We start from the raw sequence: 24,582 nt of genomic DNA, 5'->3' as shown, positions 1-24,582 counted from the left end.
AACAAGAATTGAAAAGAAATTTTTTAGATATAAAAACAGATATAGCAAATATAGCTGAGCGCCTTACAGGAGTAGAAAAGAAGAATGAAGAAATTAAGGTTGAACAAGACCAAATTAAAGATAAAATACTAGTATTAGAAGATAAAATATCCCTTCTGGAAGGCAAAATAGAAGAGGCTGAAAATAAATTTCGGAGTAAAAATCTAAGAATCAGGTGAAAAAAATTACTTCAAAAGACTTGATTTCAACGCTTTCACTCCTATTTCAAGATATGGGCCTGAAAGAAAAACAATGTGAGAAAGTGATAGATAAAGTATACAGGATACAGAAACCTAAGTCTTTTCCAGTTGAAGTACCCAGAGATGTGATTGTCCAATTTACAACTTTTAGAAGTCGGCAATATATTTATTCAACATCAAGACAATATAAACCAGGAGACGACCGATTTAAAAATTTAACCTTCTATCAAGATTTATCACGGAGAACTCGCCAACAAAGAGCTCAATACAAAGATATCACTAAGTTACTCAGAGAGAATATTATACGTTATACATGAGGCTTCCCTACAAAACTTTCAGAAGGACAAATACATACCATGGACTCCCCTAAAAAAGTGCAAGATTGGTGGAAAACCAAAAATACTATTGTTAAATGAAAAGAATTTAGTAACGGGGGAGTTATATAACTACGCATATGTTAATTAATTTGTTTTTCCTTTTTTTTTTCATACACTTTATATTTAATCACATTTTATTATACATCACAGATTATACATTGTCTATTGCTTCTATAGTTTATATACACATGCTGTATATCACATATTCACACACATAACTCCACACATTATTATATATCACAGATCATACACTATTTATTGCTTTTATAGTTTATACACACATACTGTAATATCACATAATGACACACATAACTTCACACATTTAACTCTGTGTAACAATCACAACAAGGGAATTTGAGGTCTTAGATGTTATTTGTATTATTTACATACACACTTACACATATAAATCTATACATGTAGATACACATAAAAGGGTATTCTTGTTTACTTTATAGGCACTTAGAGTTTGTGTTCACTTTTCTTTTCTACATATACATAAACATATTATATATCCATATATGTAGTCATACATATATAAGTATTTACTGTTCACTTTATATACACTTGATTTTTTTTCTCTCTTCTTTATACATTTAAATTCTATTGCATATCACAGATTATACACTATTGACTGTTTTTACAGTTTAAATACATATATCGTACATCACATATTGAAACATACAACTTCACACATTTAAATTTTGCGTAATTAATCACAATGAAAGAATAGACACACATATACTTTAGTATTTAGTATTTTAGTTCACTTCATAGCCACTGCGTGTTTGTGGTCACTCTTTTCTTATACACATACACACACACATACATATATATCTATACATGTGGAAACACATGTGTAGCTATTTTATGTTCACTTTTCAATATACTCGTGACTTTTTTATTTATTTATTTTCTGTATACCGTTTGCCTGCGAATCTTATTAGTTTGCTTCCGTTGAGGTATTCCACATCATTTGATATGTGGTTCTATGCTAGAAGGTCAATGCTAGGAGTATCTATGTTCTGACTGTATGTTTGTTATATATATGTTTTTGGTTGTAAAATGAAATGGTACGTTTTCTAGCATTAAACACACAAGGTTTAAACAGTCCATATAAAAGAGTGGGTATACTGAAGTTAATAAAAAAGGAAAAAAATGATATTTGCTTTATCCAAGAAACACATTGGCTTAAAACCAAAGAAAATTATATTAAAGGAAAAAATATAACTAAGGTGGTTGCTGCTTCTCTAGCAGATAAAAAAAAAAAAGAGGAGTTGCGGTGCTGTTTATATCCAATATGAATGTAGATATTATATTCCAGGAGATTGATCAAGAAGCTAGATACATAATTATTGTGTGCATGATACAGAATGAATTCTTTACTTTAATAATAAACTATAAGAATAATAACTCAGTAACTTTTTTAGAAAAATTAATTGCTAAGATAGAGAAATATGCTAAGGGTACAATTGTAATGGTGGGAGATTTTAATTGCATTCCTGACGCAACGATGGATAAGATGACAATGAGAGGCAAACCCGTTGATAAAAGAGGGATTAAAACAGCTAAATCACTGACAATTTTTTTTTTAAAAAAAAATCAATTATTCGATATTTGGAGAATATTCAATCCTTCTGTGAAGGAGTTTACACATTTTTCTGCCTCCCATGTGTCATATGCACGTATAGACTTGATTGTGGGAAGGAGAGGGACCCAGTTGTCTTGCAATTGAGAAATGTAGCATCTAGGGTATTTTTCTAATATTTGGTTGGTCCATTCAGTCTGGCTGTTTGTCTGTGAGTGGAATGCTGAACAAATAGACTATTGTATATGGAACCCTTGACAGAATGTTTTCCAGTATCTGGAAGTGAACTGTACCCCACTGCCAGACAATATGGAGGCAGGGATTCCATGAAGGCAAAAGATTTCCTTGATGAAAAGGTGGGCAATTTTGTCTGCGGTGGGAACCCCTGCACAGGGAATCTGTGGACAGCCACCATTATGGCCCCTTGAGAGGGAGGTAGCTCTACTATAAAATTAACAGATGTCCTGGCACTGGTACTGCATTCAACCATATAAGTCAGTGGAGCCCATCTTTCTAGTCACAATGTGATTAGTAAAATATTTTAAAAATAAAACAAAATAAGAAAAAATATTAAAATAGCTAAAAAAAAATAAATGTGGTAACATTTAAAAATAATTATGCAGCGATGTCACCATTAGGGGAATCATCCAATTTCAGCAAAATGTAAAAAAAAGTTCCAAAAATAATAAAATAAAAAAATTATTATTAAAAGTTTATTATTATGAGCAAGTGCTAAAATAAGCGCTGTATCTTCCCTACAATCTTCACACAGAAAGTGTTAAAATATAAGTCAAATACCTAAGGTGTGTCTACTAAAAAAAATGAATGGTTTGGAGTGGCCAGTTTCAAAGATAGGGCATAGGCACAGACTGACCAAAATGGAAAAAATCCCACTTTCCAAATGTGGCCTTTTAGCTCCCAAACACCAGACAAACCCATGCATGGGTTGTATCACTGTAATCAAAAGATGTTGCTGAACACATATTGGGGTGTTGTTTGACAGTGACATATAGCTGTTTTTTTTTTAATAAAAACTAATTTTTTGTTTTTGTTTCCTTTTATTTGCCAACCTTCCCCAAGGATTGCTACTCTACCCCCAGATATGCCTTATACCCTCTATATGCTGCTCTGCCTTCCAGATATGCCTTATACCCCCCTATAAGCCACTCTACTGCTACCCGGGACTTCCACCGGGGCTTCTATGACTGAGCAGTGGAAGGTCATGTGGCAGCCATGGCAGCACCAAAATTAGTGAAATCAGAGGAGTCTGTACAACAGAAACATAGAATTTAATGACGTAACCATTTAGCCAATCTAGTCTGCCCATTTCTTCTGATGTAAAGGGTTTAAACCCCTATCAGTCTTTTTTCAGATCCTATAGTGAGTAAAGCTTTATATATGCTGAGACTGCATTGATAAGATTACTAATGACCTCCTCACAGCTAAAACGACAGGCCAATTCTCACTGGTTGTTCTCTTGGACCTCTCAGCAGCCTTTGACACAGTTGACCACCCTCTTCTCCTACAAACTCTCCATGCTCATGGCATCCGTGACATGGCTCTTTCATGGCTTAAATCCTACCTTTCTAACCGTACTTTTAGTGTCTCATTTACTGGAACTTGCTCCTCTCCCCTACCGCTGTCTACTGGTGTTCCTCAAGGCTCAGTTCTTGGGCCTCTGCTATTCTCCATCTACACTAAAACTTATTTCTTCCTTTGGATTCCAGTACCACCTATATGCAGATTGTCATCTATATATTTCTACTCTATATTTCTGCTCCTGACCTTTCCCCCTCTCTTCTAACTCACCTCACTGACTGTCTGTCAGGAATTGCATCATGGATGGCGTCCCGTTACCTAAAGCTCAATGTCTCTAAAACCGAACTCATGATAATCCCGCCATCTGCTATGTCCACTTTTCCTGACATCTCGATTACTGTTGATAACTCCACTATCCAACCAACAGACCAGGTTCGCTGCCTTGGTGTCACCCTTGACTCTGCTCTCTCCTTCATCCCTCACATCCAGTCCCTCACCAAATCCTGCTGCCTCCACCTGAAAAACATCTCCCGAATCCGCCCTTTCCTCACGCAAAATACTACCAAGTTACTAATCCACTCCCTTGTGATAGCCTGCCTGGATTATTGAAACTGCCTACTAACCGGTCTCTCCCTCTCCCGTCTTTCACCGTTTCAATCCATCCTCAACACTGCAGCTAGATTAATCTTTCTCTGCCGCCGCTCCTCATCCGCTGCTCCACTATGCCAATCACTTAATTGGCTCCCCATACCCTTCAGAATAAAATGTAAACTTCTAACCCTGACCTATAGAACCCTCAACAACTCGGCACCCCCTTACATCTCTATGCTCCTATGCAAATACACCCCTACAGGCCCTCTTCGCTCCTCTCACGACCTGTAGCTTTCTTCTACTGTTATTACCTCTTCCCACTCCCGTATCCAGGATTTCACCAGCGCCGCTCCCCTCCTGTGGAATTCCCTTTCCCTCTGAAAACCCACTTGTTCAGGGAAGCGTACAACATTCCTTTACAGTGCTCCCAACCATCATCCTAATCACAGCCATCGGAACAAACCGCTTCAACACATCATCACAACCAGATCAACTCATCCCCATCCAAGCAGTCCTCTCCTATTGTTTCACTCTCCTAAACCGCCGATTGTAAGCTCGCAAGAGCAGGGCCCTCTTCTCCTTTGCACCAGTTTATTTTTGAATGTGTTATTGTATGTGTTTATAAATTACTCTAATGAATGTAGCAGCGCTGCAGAATCGGCCGGAGCTTTATAAATAAATGTAATGTAATGTTGTAGAAGTCCTGTGTTGGGAGCGCAAGGCCTCTGCCTCGCTGCTCTGCCGCAGTGCTCGCTGCTTTACTGCTGAGCACCGGAATATGATGTCATATTCCAGCGCTCAGCATGAAATGCCGGCAGTGCGACCAAGACGGTTGCTGAAAACTTATTTCTGAGCGACTGCTCGGCACCTCTCTCTCTTCTCCGCGCCTATCACGGCTGCACGCAAAAAAAAGACGATGTGCAATTGATGTGGGCCCCTCTGCCCCCCCTGCAAAGGTGCTCTATTAGATTGAGATCTGGTAACTGTGGAGTACAGTGATCTCATTTTCATGTTCAGGAAACCAATTTGAGATGATGTGAGCTTTGTGGCATGTGCATTGTCCTGCTGGTAGTAGCCAACAGATGATGGATACACTGTGGTCATAAAGAGATGGACATGGTAAACAACAATACTCAGGTCACGTTTAAATGATGCTCAATTTGTACTAAGGGTCCCAAAGTGTGCCAAGAAAATGTCCCCCACCATAACACCACCACCACCAGCACGAACCCTTGATATGTGGCAGGAAGGATCCATGCTTTCATGTTGTTTATCTTTACGCACTCCCATCCATAGGTGGATATATGTCCTGTCTCCTGTACCGCATCTCCATAATAATGGAGAAACCTGGGGAAGATAATGATGCAACTCAAATGGCACTTTGTACCACCGTGAAACATGTTTGTATGCATTCTCCTGAATCCTGCTGGATATAGCACCTTTATGTACATTTTGTAACACGTTTGACCATTCCGTTACCTCAAAACGTCTGTGTAAATCCCTCTCCCATAAGCTCAGGAAGAACGGTGTAGTAGAACAATGCACATCCAATAGCAGAGCATAGATAGCGGATAGAAGATGTGAAGACTCCCCATCGCTATACACAATCTTTCAAAATTCAGCAGGTCCCTAGAGATCATAGGGCTCGATAATAGAGTATATAAAAAGTGTTTTAGTTGGTGGTATACAAAAATCGCTGGGAAAGCGGGGGGATTCTGATTTGTCAGCTCCGTAAGTGGTCACGTGGCAGCCCCCTTTATAACATGGCACACTCTAATATAGCGGACGTGCTTGTGAGTGAGAAAGCGGGTAACGCCTTCAGTAATACGCCAGTCAAGGCCGGTTTGATGAGTAAGAGGTAAGAGTGGACTAGGTGGTCAACAGTTAACTTTCCGCCAAACCTTCAGCGTGCCTGAGATCGTGAGTCTTGATTGTTAGCAACCGAAAACGATCGGGTAGCCATGGTAACGCAGAGATATGAGACTTGAAGAAGGAGCTTTCAAGAGAAAGTGACAGCTTAGGGACAGCTATAGACCACTCGACCACCTGACGTAGGTCGGAAGCCATCCAGTACCATTCCAAGTTAGGCAAATACAGACCCCCCGCGAACTTAGATCTGACCAGATGAGCAGTAATTATGAATTTAAAGAAAATTTCCTTTTAATCCCTAATGAATTGTATGACCTATGCAATATATATATATATATATATATATGTATAAATGTTTTCATATTTAAGAAAGATATGCACAATTATAATATCACTTGCATACATAGTATAGTACTGAATAAAACAAAATATCTACAATGATATCACTAGTGCATATAATAAATACAGTACAATCTTTTAATAGATTGACTTACCCCCCACATAGACATACTGTCATGGATACCCCAGCACCGGCGGGCGGATCATCGCTCCCGGACGCCGGGTTCCCAATCCCTCGGTTCCCGGTACCGGAGGACGGAGACCTCTTCCCGGAGCTCCATTGCCGGCAGTCAAAGAATCTGCCACCGGCACGGGACTCGAGGGGTTGAGTCTGGGGATTCCCCTGCCGGCATACTTACCTCCTCTTCTGTCGGCGACTGCAGGAACTCTGGGGGCGTGGCTATGCCGCGTGCCTGGTATCGGGGTGGTGATGGACGGCTGAGGGCTCGGCCTCGTCACATTGGAGGCAGGGTTTCTGATTGGCGCTGGCTTTAAAAAGCCGGAAATCTGTTTCTCCTGCACCCTGTTGTGGTCCTTTACTTTGTTTGTTGCTGTGCTCCTGATCTTCGTTATTATTGACCCTTTGCCTGCCTGGCTACTCTTTGGATTTTGATTCTGTACCTTTGCCCGGTGATTCGTGTACCAGTTTGGCTTGTCTGACTTCCCGCTCCGTGTCTCGACCCTCTGGCTTGTACGACTACCTGATCCGTGTACCAGTTTGGCTTGTCTGACTACCCGCTCCGTGTCTCGACCCTCTGGCTTGTAAGACTACCTGATCCGTGTACCAGTTTGGCTTGTACTACTACCTTCAGTCCCATTCTACCTGTGGGGTTCGTCTGGAGATTCCTTCACCTTATCTACTCAGTACATATATCTACCTGCCCGCACTTGGCCTCCTTACAGTTGGGATCCTCTAAGTCCGGGTTCTCTGTTACTAAAGGCCCCTCCCTTGGTATCAGGGGATTGGGCAAAATAACTCCTGCGGGTAACACGAGTAACATGAAGGCAGCCTTGCGGGACTGCGCGGGAAATCTGCAATTCAGGTAAGGACGTGGGCATGATTGACCACACATGTGGCAGGAGTGGCCGGGATTGAACACATATGTGGCGGGAGCGGGTACTGGACACACGTTGCACGGGCGGAACACACACATTGCGAGAGCAGGCGAGATTGGACAAAAAAATCAGCGGGAGCGAGATTAAAAAAGCAGTCCCGCGCAGGGCTCTACTGTGCAGCACCTGGCTTTGGCCAACATTATTTGAATCTTGTATCTAAACACTTAGTGGGATATGTTAGTGTTTGCAGCACCTAAAAATAACTCCTGAGGTATACTGTATGCGCTTATGCACACCGTTCTACACACTATTATGTATCTACAAGTACCAGAACTAGCCACGAAAGCATTTAAGGATTAAGTTAATTTACAATAGGTATTTGTACTTGCCTATACATGCATATTTCACAAGATTTTTTATCTCTGAGGTTCCCTTTATTTAAAAAAAAAAGTATATATATGTTTTTTATGAGCGCTATATCTTCACAAAAATTCCCGCATGGAAAGAGTTAAAATACTGGCATTATAAATGCCCACAGGGTGCCTAGTTTTAAAAAAATGTATGATGTGATGGGGTTAATTGAATTGGCCGGCTTCAAAACGTCCCAAAATTGGGACGTGGGCACAGATTGACCAGATGTCTAAATGGCAAAAAGTACACACCTCACAAATGTGGCCTTTTACCTCCCAAATAACCCAACCCATGCATGTGGGGTATCACTGCGCTCAGGAGATGTTGCTGAACATATATTGGGGTGTTTTTTGGCAGTGACATATATATCGGGAGCGGTAAATTCATACCTGAAGTACAAAGTGTGTGAAAAAAATACAAAATGTTTTACTATCATAAAGTTTGACAAAGACTGATCGTAGAATTAGTGCATTGAAATACCAGCTTTTGAAATACCTTGGGGTGTCTAGTTTTCAAAAATATATGGTTTGATGGGGTAAATTGCATTGGCTGGCTTCAAAGATATACCAGTTTCAGGGAAAAATGGTTTGTAAATAGCAAAACACTACTGGTACTTATTGCCTCATAATGTGCAGAAAAAAGCAAAAAAGCATAAAAACATTGGGTATTAGGACAGGACATATAGTAGACTCGATTTGATTTAGCAGGTTTTTTCATTAGTATTTGCAGATGAGTAAAAGATTTTTCAAAGAAACGTGAGAAAAAGCATTTTTGTAGCAATCACTGTATTTTATCATTTTTTAATAGTAAATTAGATACGATAAAAATAATATGTAAAGAAAGCCCTGTTTGTCCTGCAAAAAAAAAACTACATAATGTGTGTGGGTGCTGTGACGGAACGCCCTGTACCCGACTGGGTACTCCTGCCAAACGTTGCGTCCTCCTGCCGGTACACCAGTGCCAGGCAGAACCAGCATTGTAGATACAAGAGGGGACGTTGCTGCACCGGAGCTGCATTGACACTGTGGCTAGCCAAAGCTTAGCTACACAGAGTGTCTATTGTCCTGAAAAGGACAATAAAGGATCATAGAAGCCCACCCCAAGTATCGGGCAGCACTCACACTGAGGTGAAAACAGGACTCCTTTATTTAAACCAAATACAGAGCTTATATATACAAGTAAGAAAAGGGGCAAGACAAATATCACAGGATCTAATTACCATGTCTGGAAGGAAGTAATTAGATCAAATCCTGCAACACAATATCCGGGGGAAGGACAGAATGACATGAGACATAAACAATTGTTTATGTCTCATGTCATTCTGTCCTTCCCCCGGATATTGTGTTGCAGGATTTGATCTAATTGGGGACATGGAATGATGATAGACGTATAATTTGATTGAGACAGACAATGGCTACGACACAGAGATAACAGGTGCTCACAGGATTAACAGCTACCTGTTGTGTAATTGATAATTAGGTATTGTAGTGACACCTAGTCATACCTACAAGGGGTTATAATACAAGGGCTAACTCACACAATAACAGCTATAAAATCAACAATGCACCCAATGCAAAGACAATCGGCCTTCTTCCTACAACAGGATGTCCAGCTGACATTACAGTTTTAAGACTATGAGTAGTAATTAGTACCTGGGGAAAATCAGTAGAAACTGACCCCCTGTATCCACACACAGAAGTCTCTACAAGGCCTGGGCCCATAGTCGGTAGGGAGGAGGCTGGCTCTCAGGTCTCTCCAGGGGCCTCAGTGATGGAGGGTTCCATCACAAGTGCACAAATGAGAAAGAAGAAAATTACAGGTAAACAGCAACACTGAAAAATGTTAAAAGAGCCTTTGTCCCAAAATGTACTACGAGTAAGAAACGGTCTTGTCATTAAGGGATTAAAAAGTTGCCTGTTTTTATGTCGCACATTTTTATTTTGAATATATATTTTTTTATTCAATAATACAATTATTATATTTCAAGGCTGAACTTACTATCTTACAGGATGTGATGGTTACACTACAAGACCGTCTCTCCCTTCATCACCGTGATCACTTCTCTCTTGCCCTGGAATATTCTGCAGCGGATCAAAGCCAGAAGTTACTGCTGCTACAAGACAAGCAACCACTAGCTCATGTGAGATGAAAGGAAAAGAGATGGGGACGAAAAGTAAAAAAAATAAAACTTAGTAAAAGAAGACTATGTGTAGCTAAGTTAGGTAAAAAAAAGACGAAGCTTTAGGGAAATGAGACATATACTGCTGAACAGTAGAATCAAATATGGGTAACTAGTAATAAGCTGTGCTAAAATGAGAGTCCCTTATGCAATGCTTGATTTGTGCAATGCATGCTGGTTTAGAAATGTTGCTTTATATAGTTAGAAATACTTATCTTCTTTGGCCACAATTAGCCAGAGTGATGTTACTGAACCGATTCATCCGGATCACTGAAAAGAATCGGATCAAAAGAACAATTTGTTCATGATCAGGACATCACTAGTTCACATGTGCTCAGACTCCATCTTAGAGTTGCCTTGCTATAGTTGACTGAGCTTCTAGTAGCTATCCAAAGAATATTATTTGACTATTCTGCCTTCATCTACTGTGTAGCAAGATGGCAGTTCTCTGATGCATGAAATAATTTGAAACCAGCTTAGTAGACTCTTACAGTAGTTGAACTCAAACATCACCACACAGGGGAAAATGGATCCTATTTGAAGTCCTTTATTGTCAGGCACAAGCATAAACAGATGTGGAGGTCCTGAAAATGGTTCTGTTAGGTCAAAGAATATTCTTTGGATAGGTACTAGAAGCTCAGTCAAGTAAGGCAAATCTAAGATGGAGTCTGAGCACATGTGAACAGGAATGGGAGGGGCCATGAAACATTTAAAGAAAGAGATAAACATGACACTCCCTGTCTGGTATCAGTAGATGCCACCATATAATGATAAGATACATAGGTAATACTGTGCCGGTGTTCTTCTTTTGGGAACCTACCAAACAAGCAAAAAAACATAATATGCAATAACAGTTTAATGTCCATGAAATTTCCACGTGAGCAGTCTTGCAGAGAAGACTAGGATACTGTGTAGAGCTGGCACTGTCCCTTGTGGTCATCTAGGTCTGCAAATTCTTTGTGATAACCAGAATTTGCGGACCTAAAACTTCACCATAGAACATACAACACATATATAACACATAAATAATACACCCAATAATTTAGGACTAGCTCAGTCATGGTAGGATTATCATATTTAAATAGTGATACTAAACTATACCTCCAGGTGAATTTAGGATGTTGTGCTAGGATATGTGAGCAAACCATTTTGTTACTTTGTGTGCAAAGAGCATGGTCATTTTTTCTTTTTGTGTACAAATCTGTCAATTTTAATTCATGCATTCATTCTCATCAGGTTGTTCACCGAACTCACTATCAGGGGATGAGGTGTTTGTTTCGAGTTTGTTTCTTCCCCAAAGATCCAGCTGAAATTCTGCACTCCAATCCAGCCGCTTTTGAGTACCTGTATATTCAGGTAATAATACACAGTGTTGTAAGACCTATTCTAATGTTATTCCTACAATATTATATGTATTACACATATACATCAGACTTGTGCAAATGAGCCAAAAATTATTTGGACCTTTTTTGTTCTGCTTTTGACATCTTCCACTTCTGCCGAAGGGCAGAGCCCCTACGCAGGGGAACAGATGTCCTTAAAGGGCGTGCTGTGGTTCTACCGTTTTGCAGAAGTACTCCAAGAAACCAAAATAATGCAGACTGATTTGGGGAGAAAAACACAGTGTGAGTAAGCGTGAGAGAGCATGAGTAAGAGTCAGGGAGAGTGAAAGGGCAACAAAATGCAAAGGAAAGTTTGGTACTCTCTGCCTTTTTGTTACGTTGAGGTACCTCTTCGTTTTCGGATATTTGTACAAATAAACAAAATTGGCAAATTATGTTAAAATCTAAATTAGTATGAATCCAAATGCACAAGTCTAATAATAATAATATATATATATATATATATATATATATATATATAAAAATTAAAATTACCTTTAGACTTAAACTTACTCTTCCTTTTCTCCTTAGAGTCGCAATGATGTCATCAGGGAGCGACTTGGAGCAGAGCTGAAGCCAGAGCTGCTTCTGGGTCTTAGCGCTCTTCATATATACATCAGTGTCAGTTCTTCTCGCCCAGGGCAAAAGATCTCATTGCGTGGAGTAGAGTGAGAGCATTGTCTTTAACACTAATACCATATATCATATTGTCCTATCTATATTTCACAACCCTTATTTCTCACTTACTACCTGCTTCTCACTTCTTTCATTGTTTTCATACCCATTGTTCTGTCTCCTCACATTCTCTCTTTTCAGTTTCAAGCAGTGCTTTTTCCAATGCTCATGTTGCTTCATTTACAAATACTTCTTGTTACTGGCGGTTACAAGAACCAGTGTTCTTCAACTAGGATACCTGGCCTTCGTGTTGATGTCCTTCTCACATCCTACAAAAGCAACCAAATAGCAGTACTTTAAGAGTAGAAAGCAATATAGCTTATTTGCAGGGCTTGCTATCTATTTTTTAATCCAATAAAGTAGAGCTGAAACAACTAATCGATAAAATCGATAATCGATAATGAAAATCGTTGTCAACGATTTTCATTATCGATTAATCGGATCGATTTTTATCGATTATAAAAAGAGGTTTTTTTCAGAGCAAATGCTCTGAAAAACTCCTCTCCTTATAATAATCCGATCTCAAACAGAGATCGGATTATAACACCGGAATCCAGATCCCCCGCGACGCTGCAGGGGACCTGGATTCCCCTCACTGTCGGCCGGTCTCTCACTTCCGTCTCTCTCCCCCTCCCATCTGCCTCCTCCCCCCTCCCATACATCACTCTGCCTCTCTACCCGGCACCGTTACTGTCAGGCACTTTCCCTGCAGCTTCATAGAAGCCTCAGTGTAAGTGAAGGTGAGTAACGGAGTCTGTCTGTGCGATGCAGACACTCACAGGCTGACAGAGAATCATCCTCTCTGTCATCCGGTGAGGGTCTGCATCGCACAGACAGACTCCGTTACTGCCCTTCACTTACAATGAGGCTTCTATGAAGCTGCAGTGAAAGTGCCTTCAGTAACTGAGCCGGGTAGAGAGGCAGAGCGGTGTATGGGAGGGGGGAGGAGTCAGAGGGGTGTATGGGAGCCACCCTCCAATACACCACTCTGGCTCCTCCCCCTCTCATACGCCACTCTGCCTCTCTACCCGGCTCCCTGGTGTCTTGTCAGAAACGGAGGTTCACAGGAGGCAGAGTGGAGTATGGGAGGGGGGAGGAGGCAGAGTGGAGTTTGGGAGGGGGGAGGAGGCAAAGTGATGTATGGGAGGGGGAGGAGCCAATGTGATGTATGGGAGGGGGAGGAGCCAGAGTGGTGTATGGGAGGGGGAGGAGCCAGAGTGGTGTATGGGAGGAGGCAGAGTGGAGTATGGGAGGGGGAGGAGCCAAAGTGATGTATGGGAGGGGAGGAGGCAGAGTGATATATGGGAGGGGGAGGAGGCAAAGTGATGTATGGGAGGGGAGGAGCCAAAGTGATGTATGGGCGGGGGGGGAGGCAGAGTGGTGTATGGGAGGGGGGAGGAGGCAGAGTGGTGTATGGGAGGGGGAGGAGCCAGAGAGGTGTATGGGAGGGGGAGGAGCCAGAGTGGTGTATGGGTGAGTTATAGTGGTGTATGGGGGGGTATTATGAATTTTTAGGGCATATAGGGGGTATAAGGCATATGGATATTAGGCATATCAGGGGGGCATAAACATATCTGGGGGTAAAAGGTATATCAGGGGGCTCAGTGGCATATAGGGGGTGTAAGACATATCGATATTAGGCATATCAGGGGGGCATAAAACAAATCTGGGGGTAAAAGGTATATCAGGGGGCTCAGTTGCATATCACTGGCATATAAGGAGTATAAGGCATATCAGGGGGCACAGTGGCATATCAGGGGGCACAGTGGAATCTGGCATATAAGAGGTATAAGGCATATATGGGGCAGAGTGGCAAGCTGGGGGTCAGATGTGCATAACTGGGGGCAGTTTGGTAAATAAAAAAATTTAAACAAGGCTTTTTTCTCAGTTTTTATTAAATATGAAAAATAGTTAACATATGAATTAATATTTACTAATAACTTTGTATTAAAACCTAGTTTGAGAAACACTGTGTTTGGGTTCTTGTAGCTTTTATTATTATGTCAGTAAAATAAGAAGGTGAATAGAGAGAGGCCATTGCAATAAAGAGATGAAAGTGTAAATTGTACGTTTTTTATTGCAATTTTTCTTCAATTTAAAATAATGTATTTTTTTATCCGATTAATTGATTAATCGACAAAATAATCGGCCAACTAATCGATTATTAAAATAATCGTTAGTTGCAGCCCTACAATAAAGTAGATAACTACTAGTACTGCGTGTAACTAAACAGGCACTCCTTTATTTGGGAAAAAACAACCTACTTTATTCAGAGGGGATTGACACCCATCGTGCCTCCCTTATCAGTAACACTGGCCTTCATGTTCTCTTCTCTGGCCATCATAATAAAAGAATAGTGTTGATGCATCAGTCACACCAGTTGTCTCAGTCAAGCCATTTTAACGTTGTTTTCAGTTTTGAACTGGATGGACTAAAGTCTTTTTTCAACCTACTATACTATACTATTTTAACACTCAGAATTCAGACAACATAGCAAAATAAAAAATCTATGATTTTAACATTTTTTGTAAGTTTATAGTATGGAGCTGGGACTCAGTGGAAGGCAAAGCTCCAAGTGATTGCAGGGACCACACTATGACGTGTGGTATGGGCAGAGGAGTAATTATGAAAGCAGGCTTCACCAAGTATGTTTGACCTAAAACAGGAACTTTGTGTGGCAGCGCCTGTCCTGGTATGTGTGTGTCTGGGTGTTGGTGTGGCAGAGCTTGTCCTGGTTTGTGTGTTTGTTTGGGTGTCGGTGTGGCAGAGCCTGTCCTGGTGTGTGTGGCTTTGTGTGTCAGTGTGGCAGAGCCTGTCCTGGTGTGTGTGGCTTTGTGTGTCAGTGTGGTAGAGCCTGTCCTGGTGTGTGTGGGTATCGGTGGGGCAGAGCCTGTCCTGGTATCTGTGTGTGCATGTCGGCGTGGCAGAGCCTGTCCTGGTTTGTGTGTTTGGGTATCGGTGGGGCAGAGCCTGTCCTGGTGTGTGTGTGTTTGGGTTTCAGTGTGGTAGAGCCTGTCCTGGTATGTGTGTTTGGGTGTCGGTGTGGCAGAGCATGTCCTGGTGTGTGTGGGTTTGTGTGTCTGTGTGGCAGAGCCTGTTCTAGTCTGTGTGTTTGGGTGTTGGCGTGGCAGAGCCTGTCCTGGTGTGTGTGTGTGTGTGTGTCGGCGTGGCAGAGCCTGTCCTGGTGTGTATGTTTGGCCATCCGTTTCCTGGCAGTTTTCTTTCTGTAGGGATAAATTGAACTATTACATTTTTTACTTCATTCTCCTGAATTTGTAGTCACTAAAGAGGACAAAACTTTCTAGTCCCAGAAATCAGTGAGAGGAAAAGTAAAGATTTTCTGTTATTTACTCTATTTAAATCTGCATATTTTATTAAAAAGAATTAATGGCACTAAATTGTGGCTTCAGGCATCCCGTGTATGATGACTCTTTTTTAGTGTGCTGTTGAACTCCCAATCCCATCACATTACATCCAGATATGTTAGAAAATTAGGAAAAGAGGGGCATGGATGGTGGGCTGATTAAGTGGTGCAACAGGCCACTTGACTAGGCTTGCCCCCAGGCCTTAGGCTGCCAGCTCTCCCCTGCTGAACAGGAACCGATAATTCTAAAAGTTTAAGTCTAAAACCACAAAGTCTGTAATGCAGAAACCAGGAATGCTGGACACATGAGATAGCTGGAATGAAAAAGCCAGCACACTAGCCGTCTGGTGGTTACTGGGATAAGACCCCAGCTCCCACAGCAGCGATCACTGCAACATTTTGCTTACTTTGTTAATTCATAGAACTCTCTGAAAACGCTGAGGGGCCCTCAAAGAAAATTAATGAAAAAGCTCTTCTATTTTGGTTTGCTGTTGCTGGCCCATTTTGTGGGAGTGTTACCAGCTGTTGCATTTTAAAGCTTAACAGTCAATAATTGGCTGTTCCCAGAACATCTAGGCAAAGTTTCAAGTGGTTATGCCTGTTAAGCTTATATAGCTCAAAGAAATGTAGCAGGAAAGCAGCTAATTAACTGTCAGGAACCAGGTAAGCAGGTCAGGTAGGAGCCCAGTCGCAGGGGATACTTGGAGTTCTGTCTGTACCCCACAATGCATTTTAGCTGAGGGATGACACAGACAGGTGCAAAGAAAGACACCACAGGCAGAATATTAGGATACAGTCTGTTTTGAGGAAGATGGCAGGACAAACAAGTATAGGTAATAAGTCTCTTGGCAGGAAGCCCACTGGCAGGGGCGCACAGCAGGAACAATACAGGGTCAGAGCAAAGCGGTCCAAACACGTTAATGACTGAAGGGCAGGGCAGGTTTATATAATCAGGTTCAATCCAGGTAACAAGGCACAGCAGCTTGCAATCATGAGGTCTGGGTGCTCCAGAGTGAGAAGGGCAGCCACTAGTGGTTGTAGAACAACATGAGCATAACAAAGTTTTGAATACTCCAGGCTGAGTAGGGTGAACCTGACAAGCAGCTCCAGTTCTCAAGAGTAAACATGCTCCTCTGGAGAAAAGCGGTCTTCCAAAGAACTGTACCACCAGTCACAACATGACACACCGTTCATGATGCAAGAAAACACGTTTTGTTGGGACTGGACATAGTTTATATAGTCACTTTACCAGGAATGGGGAAATTGACAAGCACAGGAAACAGGCAAATGTTAAAACAAACAACACAAAAAAAAACAATGGCAAGAGATTACACAGAGAATATTTGCACCAGACTAATCCCACAACTCTTACAACAATGACAAATACACAACAGAGGTAAAGGGATGATGAAAGGAACACTTAATTGTAGACTAAACAGGGATTCTTTCTTCACACACATAGAAATAGAAGCAAGATGATGAAACTACCATCTCAGAGCGCTAACTAAGTTAAAAGTTACAGTTCTAATAATCTTCTTAAATTGGGCAGAGTGATGCAAATTGACAGTAGTACCTTTGCAAGCTTGGCATTCTGAACTTGTAGCTCCTTTAGCTCCTATAAAAGTGCCTTGACAGATCAGATTCACTTGACCTTTAGTGAATAAACCCAGTTATGCTTCCATGTTTTACACTTCGCAGCTGCATGATGACTGCACAAATAATTTTTTTTGATTGTGTTATAAACTTATGCTGCTTTGTGACAATATTATGTAGTTGAAAATCTATATAATACTGCTGATCTACTGGGATTTTCACACACAACCATCTCTAGGGTTTACAGAGAATGGTCCGAAAAAGAGAAAATATCCCGTGAGCGGCAGTTTTGTGAACGAAAATGCCTTGATGATGTCAGAGGTCAGATGAGAATAACCAAACTCAAATAACCACATCTTCTGATGGCTACTTCCAGCAGGATAATGTGCTATGTCACAAAGCTCGCATCATAGTTTCTTGAACATGACAATGAGTTCATAGTACTCCAATGGCCTCCACAGTTACCAGATCTCAATCCAATAGAGCACCTTTGGGATGTGGCGGAACGGGAGATTCGCATCATGGATGTGCAGCAAGGTCGTGATGCCATCATGTTTATATGGACCAATATCTCTGAAGAATGTTTCCAGCACCTACTAGAAAGTATGCCACGAAGAATGAAGGCACCTCTGAAGGCAACAGATGGTCCAACCCTGTACTAGCAAGGTGTACCTAATGAAGTGGCCAGAGAGTATATGTGTGTTTGTGTATATATATATATACTCTCCAGATAACTCTCTAATTTTCAAATGGATGCCATCATTGTACTGAAATATACAGCATATAATGTATGTACTTAAAAATGGGATCAAAATGCCAAAAGCAAGCATCTTCTGGTCTGTATGGTATAAATATAATTGGTCATAATTATTGAGAACATGATCCAGCTTCTATTAACCAGATCGATGGTTAAAAGCCAGACAGATATACAGAACCTATACCTTGCTTAAAGCACCTTCGTTGAATTAAGGTTACTTAAAAGTAAATGTACCAAAATGTAACAAAAAAAATAAGAAATGAAAGGAAAAAAAGGTTAAGACCAATTGCAACCAAACAGTGAAAATCTCTATTAAACACTTCTGTAAAATTAATAGTAATATCATTACTTACAAATGCAATTAGTACTAATGTAGCTATGTCTGAATGGATGTGTGATGAGTATTTTGTCATATATACAGTACCAGTACTATAATATTTCCAGATCTTTAAGAAACTGGACTCTTTTTTCTGTATGTATAAAAAATAAAAATAATAATTGTCATTACTAAAAACCATTGTCATTACAATATATAGTTTAAATGCATGGTTCTAGTACCATCAAAACTTCAAGCAGTTATGTCCATTAACATCTTAAATAACCATGATTACTCAATAAAATAAAGTTACCAGTGCTATATTTAGCACAACATGTTGTATTCCTTCTCTTTAACCTTTTCTGGGTTCTTTTTTACTGTAGGAAGGAATGGGGTCTTGAACCATTTCTCCCACCCTCCCTCCTGCAAGGGTATAAGGAGAAGTCTTTGCGGAAGGTTCTTTCTCAACACCTTAAAATTCACCAAAACCAACTATCTGGAAACAAGGTGAGATATTATACTACATTACATTTATAGAATGCCAAAGTATTCAATAGGATTATTACAAAAAAGAAAGTATAAAGTTTCTGAAAATATTAAAGCATAAACACAAGCATTGGTTCCATTGAATAACAGAGAAACAATAGGATTATTGGGTGCTAAACCCTACTAGCTGATAAACGCTTTGAAAAGAAACCACCCTATCTGATAAAACATAACATTTATTAATATACAACTAAAATAGTTGAAAGACAATTTTTCCCTCATAAACCTCCATCTGGACAAGGCATAGTTGAATGCCTAGTGGTTGCTAATTAGTCCTGCAGAGCTGCAGCAACAGGCCCTATAACGAACTACGATGAATAAAAAACAAATTAAATTCAATGTAATTGAAGATTATGCTAGCTTTAGTATACTTATAATCTTAATTTTAATAATGACAGGAGGCGAATATTTTGCTTCTTTCTCTTTACTAACTCCCAACAGCAGCAAACAAAGAGTTAACGGAAAGAACCAATCACAAAACCAGTGACAGTCTATAAAGGCGTAACCAGCAAAATTCGGGGCGCATGTGTACATAGAAAAAAGAAATAATCTGATAGTGTAATATTGTCAAAAACAATAAGATATGTAGAAGGTGTAAAATGCACTCACAAACAGTGCCAGCACAACAGGCTCGTCTGAGGTATGAAGACTGTTCTTTATTCTTTAAAATCTCTAAAATCTTTAAAATAATAGCGATAATAACAGGAACCAGAGAACAAAAAGTCTGAATAAACAAGTCCAAACAGAAGAAACAAAGAAACTGTAATCCGAACATCTGGAAATGAGTGCAGTCGTCCAATAACAAGGCAACTTCAACTCCCCGAGCGTGAGAACAGCAACCAGATCCGATTAAGCTGAAAGATAAAACAAATCTTGAAAGGCAGCTAAAGAAAAGTAATGTGTGTAAGCAAAAACAAACACAAATGTTGCTGACAAGGATACAACCCCATAATAATACAGTAACAAAAACAAAAGATAGAATATATATATATATATATATATATATATATGTGTGTGTATCACAGGTATAACAATACAATAACTGAATAATAATAACCCTAAATACTCCATTAACCATAACGGCCCCTAAATTAATTGCATGTACTCCAGATAAATTACCTAATAAATTGGTATGGTTGATGTGGTGTTTAGGGTTCATTTTAGGGGCAGTTATGGGTAATAGGGTGTTTAGGGTTAATTTAAGGGCAGTTAGGGTTAATTGAATGCTGAGGACTGAGGGTTAATTTAATAAAGTTAATTTAAGGTGCAGTTAGAGGTAAAGGTGGGCAAACTAAGGAGAATCTAAATCCTGGGGGCGGTGAAGATTAACATTTATTTATAAAAGTATGGTGTCAGTGATATTCTCTGAATGATTTGAATCCCTGTAAGATTCGAATCTATGTAAGATTCGAATCTTTGAACGATTCTCTGCCTTCCGTGACATCACTAGAGTAGGCAGGCAGGAGGGTTCATTGACGCTAATGAAAGGGGCAGGGCCAATCGTTAGTGTGACTGCAGGGAGGAACAGGGAAACAGTAACTCCTGTGAGTCACACTGAATGATCTGAAGATTCGGATCATGAATCGGATCATTTCAATGAACGATTTGAAATTATCCAATTCACTTTACTGATCCGAACTTCCCATCACTAGGCAGGAGCAGCAAAGAAAGAGGAAGTGGTTTGGGAAGCAAGAGCCTATATAGACTGTCACTGGTTTTGTGATTGGTTATGGTAACTGTTTGCTGCTGTTGGGAGTTAGTAAAGAGAAATAAGCAAAATATGAAGCCTCCTGTCAAGTAGTAAAATTAACCAGCCAGGGGTGGCGTAACAAGTCAGCAACCACTAGAGATGCAATTTTGCCCTGTCCAGATGGAGATTATGGAGGGACAATTAGTTTTTTATATGATTTATGTGTATTTATCTCTATTTTAATTGTATATTGATAAATGTTATGTTTTATCACATAGTGTTCTTTCTTTTCAAATAGTTTAATATTAAAACATACAGACTAGGGCAGACTAGATGAGCTGATTGGTTTTTATTTGCCAAAATTGGGGATTACGCTAGCCTTGTTGTAGCGATAATCTAAATTTTATGGCAAAACAGGAGGCTTCATATTTGCAATTTTAAAGCTACCCCAACAGCGCAGAAGCAACATGGGCCCGAGGATGATAATGTAATGCACGAAAGAATATCCGAGAGGGAACCACCGAATGGTCCCCAAAAGACCCATCTACACCGGCTAAATTAAAGATCCATTTGATCTATCTAGCCACCGTAGGGACCCAAACCGGCCGAAAAGTAGAAACATAGGAAACAAACAAAGGACCCGGTGACGATTAATGCAACCCCGCCATGGACGATAGATAACGGCAACAGCGCGCATCACTCAATCTAGGACGCTCTGGAAAGTAGGGGTAAGACACCAGCCAAGAGGACAAAGATTTAGTCCTATGAGAAATAGAAACCACCATGCCGTTGGGCGAAAAGGTAAATTAATCTGTGCCAAATGCTGTAATATTAGACATCTGGTAACCAACTGAAGAAGGAAGCGAATAGATCCAATGCCAATGGGCCCAGAGCCAGATCCAGGGCACGGAAGACATCGGGTCGGAGACGCCAATCACTCGCATCATTCCAATGTCTGGAAAACCAGTCTGCGACAAGGTTCTCCTTCCCTGGGATGTATTCTGCTCTGGTAGAGAGGTGATGATCCAGGCAGTATTGATATAGCTCCTTGAGGAGGTTGGACAGAAGCTTCGATCTCGATCCGCCCAGACGATATAGCGGACGGCTGACACATTGTCCATCTGAAGCACTAGGGAACAGTGCGACGTATCTTTGGTGAAGCTGCGGATAGCGAAGCATCTAGCTATCAACTCTAAACAATTGATGTGGAAACCTTTATCCTCTTCCGTCCAGAGGCCACATGTGGCTCAGTCTTCGCAGGCTGCATCCCCAACCCAGGAGGCTGGCGTCTGATTCCAGGTAGAAATCTGGGGCGTGCCCAAAAATGGCCCAAGCATTCCATGCCTCCGTGTGGTGCAACCACCATCTCAACTCCCAGGAGCCCGAGCGACGGAGATAGTGCATCGCCTGATAATGAAGAGAGTCTGCAAAAATAGCTTGAATGGATGCCAAAAGTTGGCCTATCATTCGTGCCAGGTCTCACAAAGACACGGCTGAATGCGGGAAGAGATGCAGAATGCAGATGCAGAGGTGATGAAGGAATTGAACGCACAAGGATTTATAACAGAACTCTCCAGTCTTCTTTATCACAGGAAAGGTATTGCCGACAAAAACTTGAGCGCCTGACGCATCGATCGCCTGCATGGATACCAGTTCCGCATGTACCAGCGCTAGCACATCCCCCGTCATACAGATAGGGCAAAGGGGACAAGGTTGACGCGGATGGGAAAGGAATTCTAAATGAGTACTTTGGACACATTGAAGGACCCAGGGGTCCTGAGTGAGACGTTCCCAGGCTGGGAAAAAATGAAATAACCTGCCCGATACCCGAATATGAGGCAAAATTGAAAAGAGTCTTACCTGATGAGCCTCTGGTCTTGAAGGAGGAGGAAGTCCCTCTGCCCCTAGCGGCGCCTCTGGAGAATGATGATCGGTATTGGAACCGCTGACCCGCTGTACTCTCCTGGAATCTGGGTCTGTTGCCATGGAGGGCAACTCTGCTGGTAGCACGGCCCCTCTGCCGACCAGCCCTCACCAAAAAAGATCTCCAGCCCTGAAGACCTTCCACATTGAGGTCTGAGCCTTTTTCAAGGATGTGCAGATATTCACATGCTGGTTGAGTTCTTATTCCCAAACAGGAGGCTTTTGGCATCTGGCCTCAATTCTTTCAGTTCCAGCTCAGTCAATTTATAGCATTCCCCAGGAGGCAAACAGCATGTTGCGCCCACTCCCTGACCAGATAGGGATCGGTCTGGGTACCTTCTGCCATAGCCTCATCAGTCAGAGAGAATCTGCATCAGAGTGCCTGCCACGCCCAGCAGTTTGTCCTGTGCAGAGCGCAGACCCTGCTCCATGCCCCTCCGAGAAGCTTTTCCGGACCTGTTCATGAAGGCGACGAACGTAGGATCGAACTCGGGGGTATTCGCCACCTTGTCAGAAAGAGTGGACCGAGGGCACGTAGTTCTTGGCGAGTCTTCTTCTCCAGAGGCCGATGTAGCCAGAAGCGCAGAAACTGCGCGATGTGGCATGCAGGCGTCCACTCTGAGGACCTGGGGTGGCGCAGGGTGGGTGGGTCAAACATCAGGAGGCCCATGGAATCCAGGATCACCGTGGAGGACCTGGGGATGGAGGTAGGCTGAAAGTCCCTCAAGTCTCCCGAACCAACGCAGATTGCTCTACTGGAGAAGCCGGCTGAGAGCCTTCAGCGGGGTGGAGGCGCCTGGGCAAGGGCCGAGCGGTCTAGGGAGGCCAGGGCCGCAGGGAAAGACTTCAGCCAGGCCTGGAGGGCATAGGTAGAATGGCGTCAGACATGTCCACTTGATATATGCCAGGCATACAGTAGACAAAATTGGTCTCAGGGGTACACGGGGTCACCCGTTGGCACAAATGAAGGTCACCCAGAGGGCCGAGATTCCAGGCCGGAGGCCAGTCCCAAATTGCAGGGGGTCACCCTAAGGGGGTGCTGCACCAAGCTAACTCCAGGCAGAGAGTAAACTCAAGCCACGTGAAAGTGACCTAGGTCACTAGAGGATAGAAAACTACCAAAGCAGGCTGTTTAAAAACATATTGTTTTATTTATTATTTGTTGGAACTTAAACCGGCTAAAATGTCCACCAGAGGGCTCATAACCCCAGCAGACAGCCAGAAAAAAAGGGGGGTCACCCCCAGGACATGCAGAGGTGGTCACCCTCAGGTAATGCAGAGGGGGTCACCCTCTACGGTGAAACTGAAAAAATGCTCTGCACCGTTATGAAGGTGAAGGCTGGGCCGCATAACAGCAGGGAAAGAGACCAGGAAGCGCGGAAGCACAGATGTCCAAGTCGACCGCAGTGAGGCCACATCAGAGCACGTCTGCTCGTGGGAGGAACAAATCCTGAGGCCCAGCACGAAGGTTTGGGAAGGCAGACACACTGGATGCCTAGACGCAGCAACACAGAAGAAGGAAAAAGGAGCAAACACTAAATGGTGAAGTCGTAAAGAGGCCTAAACACACGGAGACTGTAGGCAAGCAACACGGGTTAAAAATGGTAAGAGACAAACACACACATAAAAATATTAACAGAACATAAATACCATCACAAAACAGGATAAGAAAACGCAACAATAGGTATTTTAATGAAATCCACCCAAAATAAAGTCAAGTCTGAAGCACACTAGTAAAGAGGGTGCTCATCTGGAGGCTAGCAGCAAAGAAGAGGAAGTGGAGTGTTATTAATAATTTCTTTGCTGCATTTCTTTGCTGCTGGAGGTTTTCGTAAAGAAGATGATGCAAATATGAAGCCTCCTGTTTTGCCATAAAATGAACAATAACATGAACATGTGTGAGCTTGTTACCTAATAGAGCTGTTATTTAGACTGCGCTATGTGGAAATTTCTGAAAACTGCACAGATGTCACACTTTCCCTTTCTATTACTTTTAGGCATCTGTCACTCAAGCCAAGCTCCGTTACCTACGTATTCTAAACGAATTGCCAACTTTCACTGGAGTATTGTTCAACACAGTGGGCATGGTAATGTCAGATTATATTTTTTATTTGCTAAGACAAATTTGTGCCCTATTGCTCATATAACCTT

The 24,582-nt window shown here is 41.7% G+C and overlaps 1 protein-coding gene across 1 annotated transcript in view; it reads left to right on the top strand.

Moving 5' to 3' along the window:
- FRMPD3 (FERM and PDZ domain containing 3) overlaps positions 1–24,582 on the top strand; it is a 212,831-nt gene that overhangs the window by 99,519 nt on the left and 88,730 nt on the right. Inside the window, 5 exon segments of the mRNA XM_053473702.1 lie at positions 10,015–10,146; positions 11,422–11,541; positions 12,099–12,235; positions 18,656–18,779; positions 24,429–24,518. Of these exon segments, the coding sequence (XP_053329677.1) occupies positions 10,015–10,146; positions 11,422–11,541; positions 12,099–12,235; positions 18,656–18,779; positions 24,429–24,518 (603 nt within the window).

This window comes from Spea bombifrons, chromosome 8 (assembly GCF_027358695.1).
Source record: "Spea bombifrons isolate aSpeBom1 chromosome 8, aSpeBom1.2.pri, whole genome shotgun sequence".
NCBI lineage: Eukaryota > Metazoa > Chordata > Amphibia > Anura > Pelobatidae > Spea > Spea bombifrons.
This window is presented reverse-complemented; position numbering and strand designations above follow the sequence as displayed.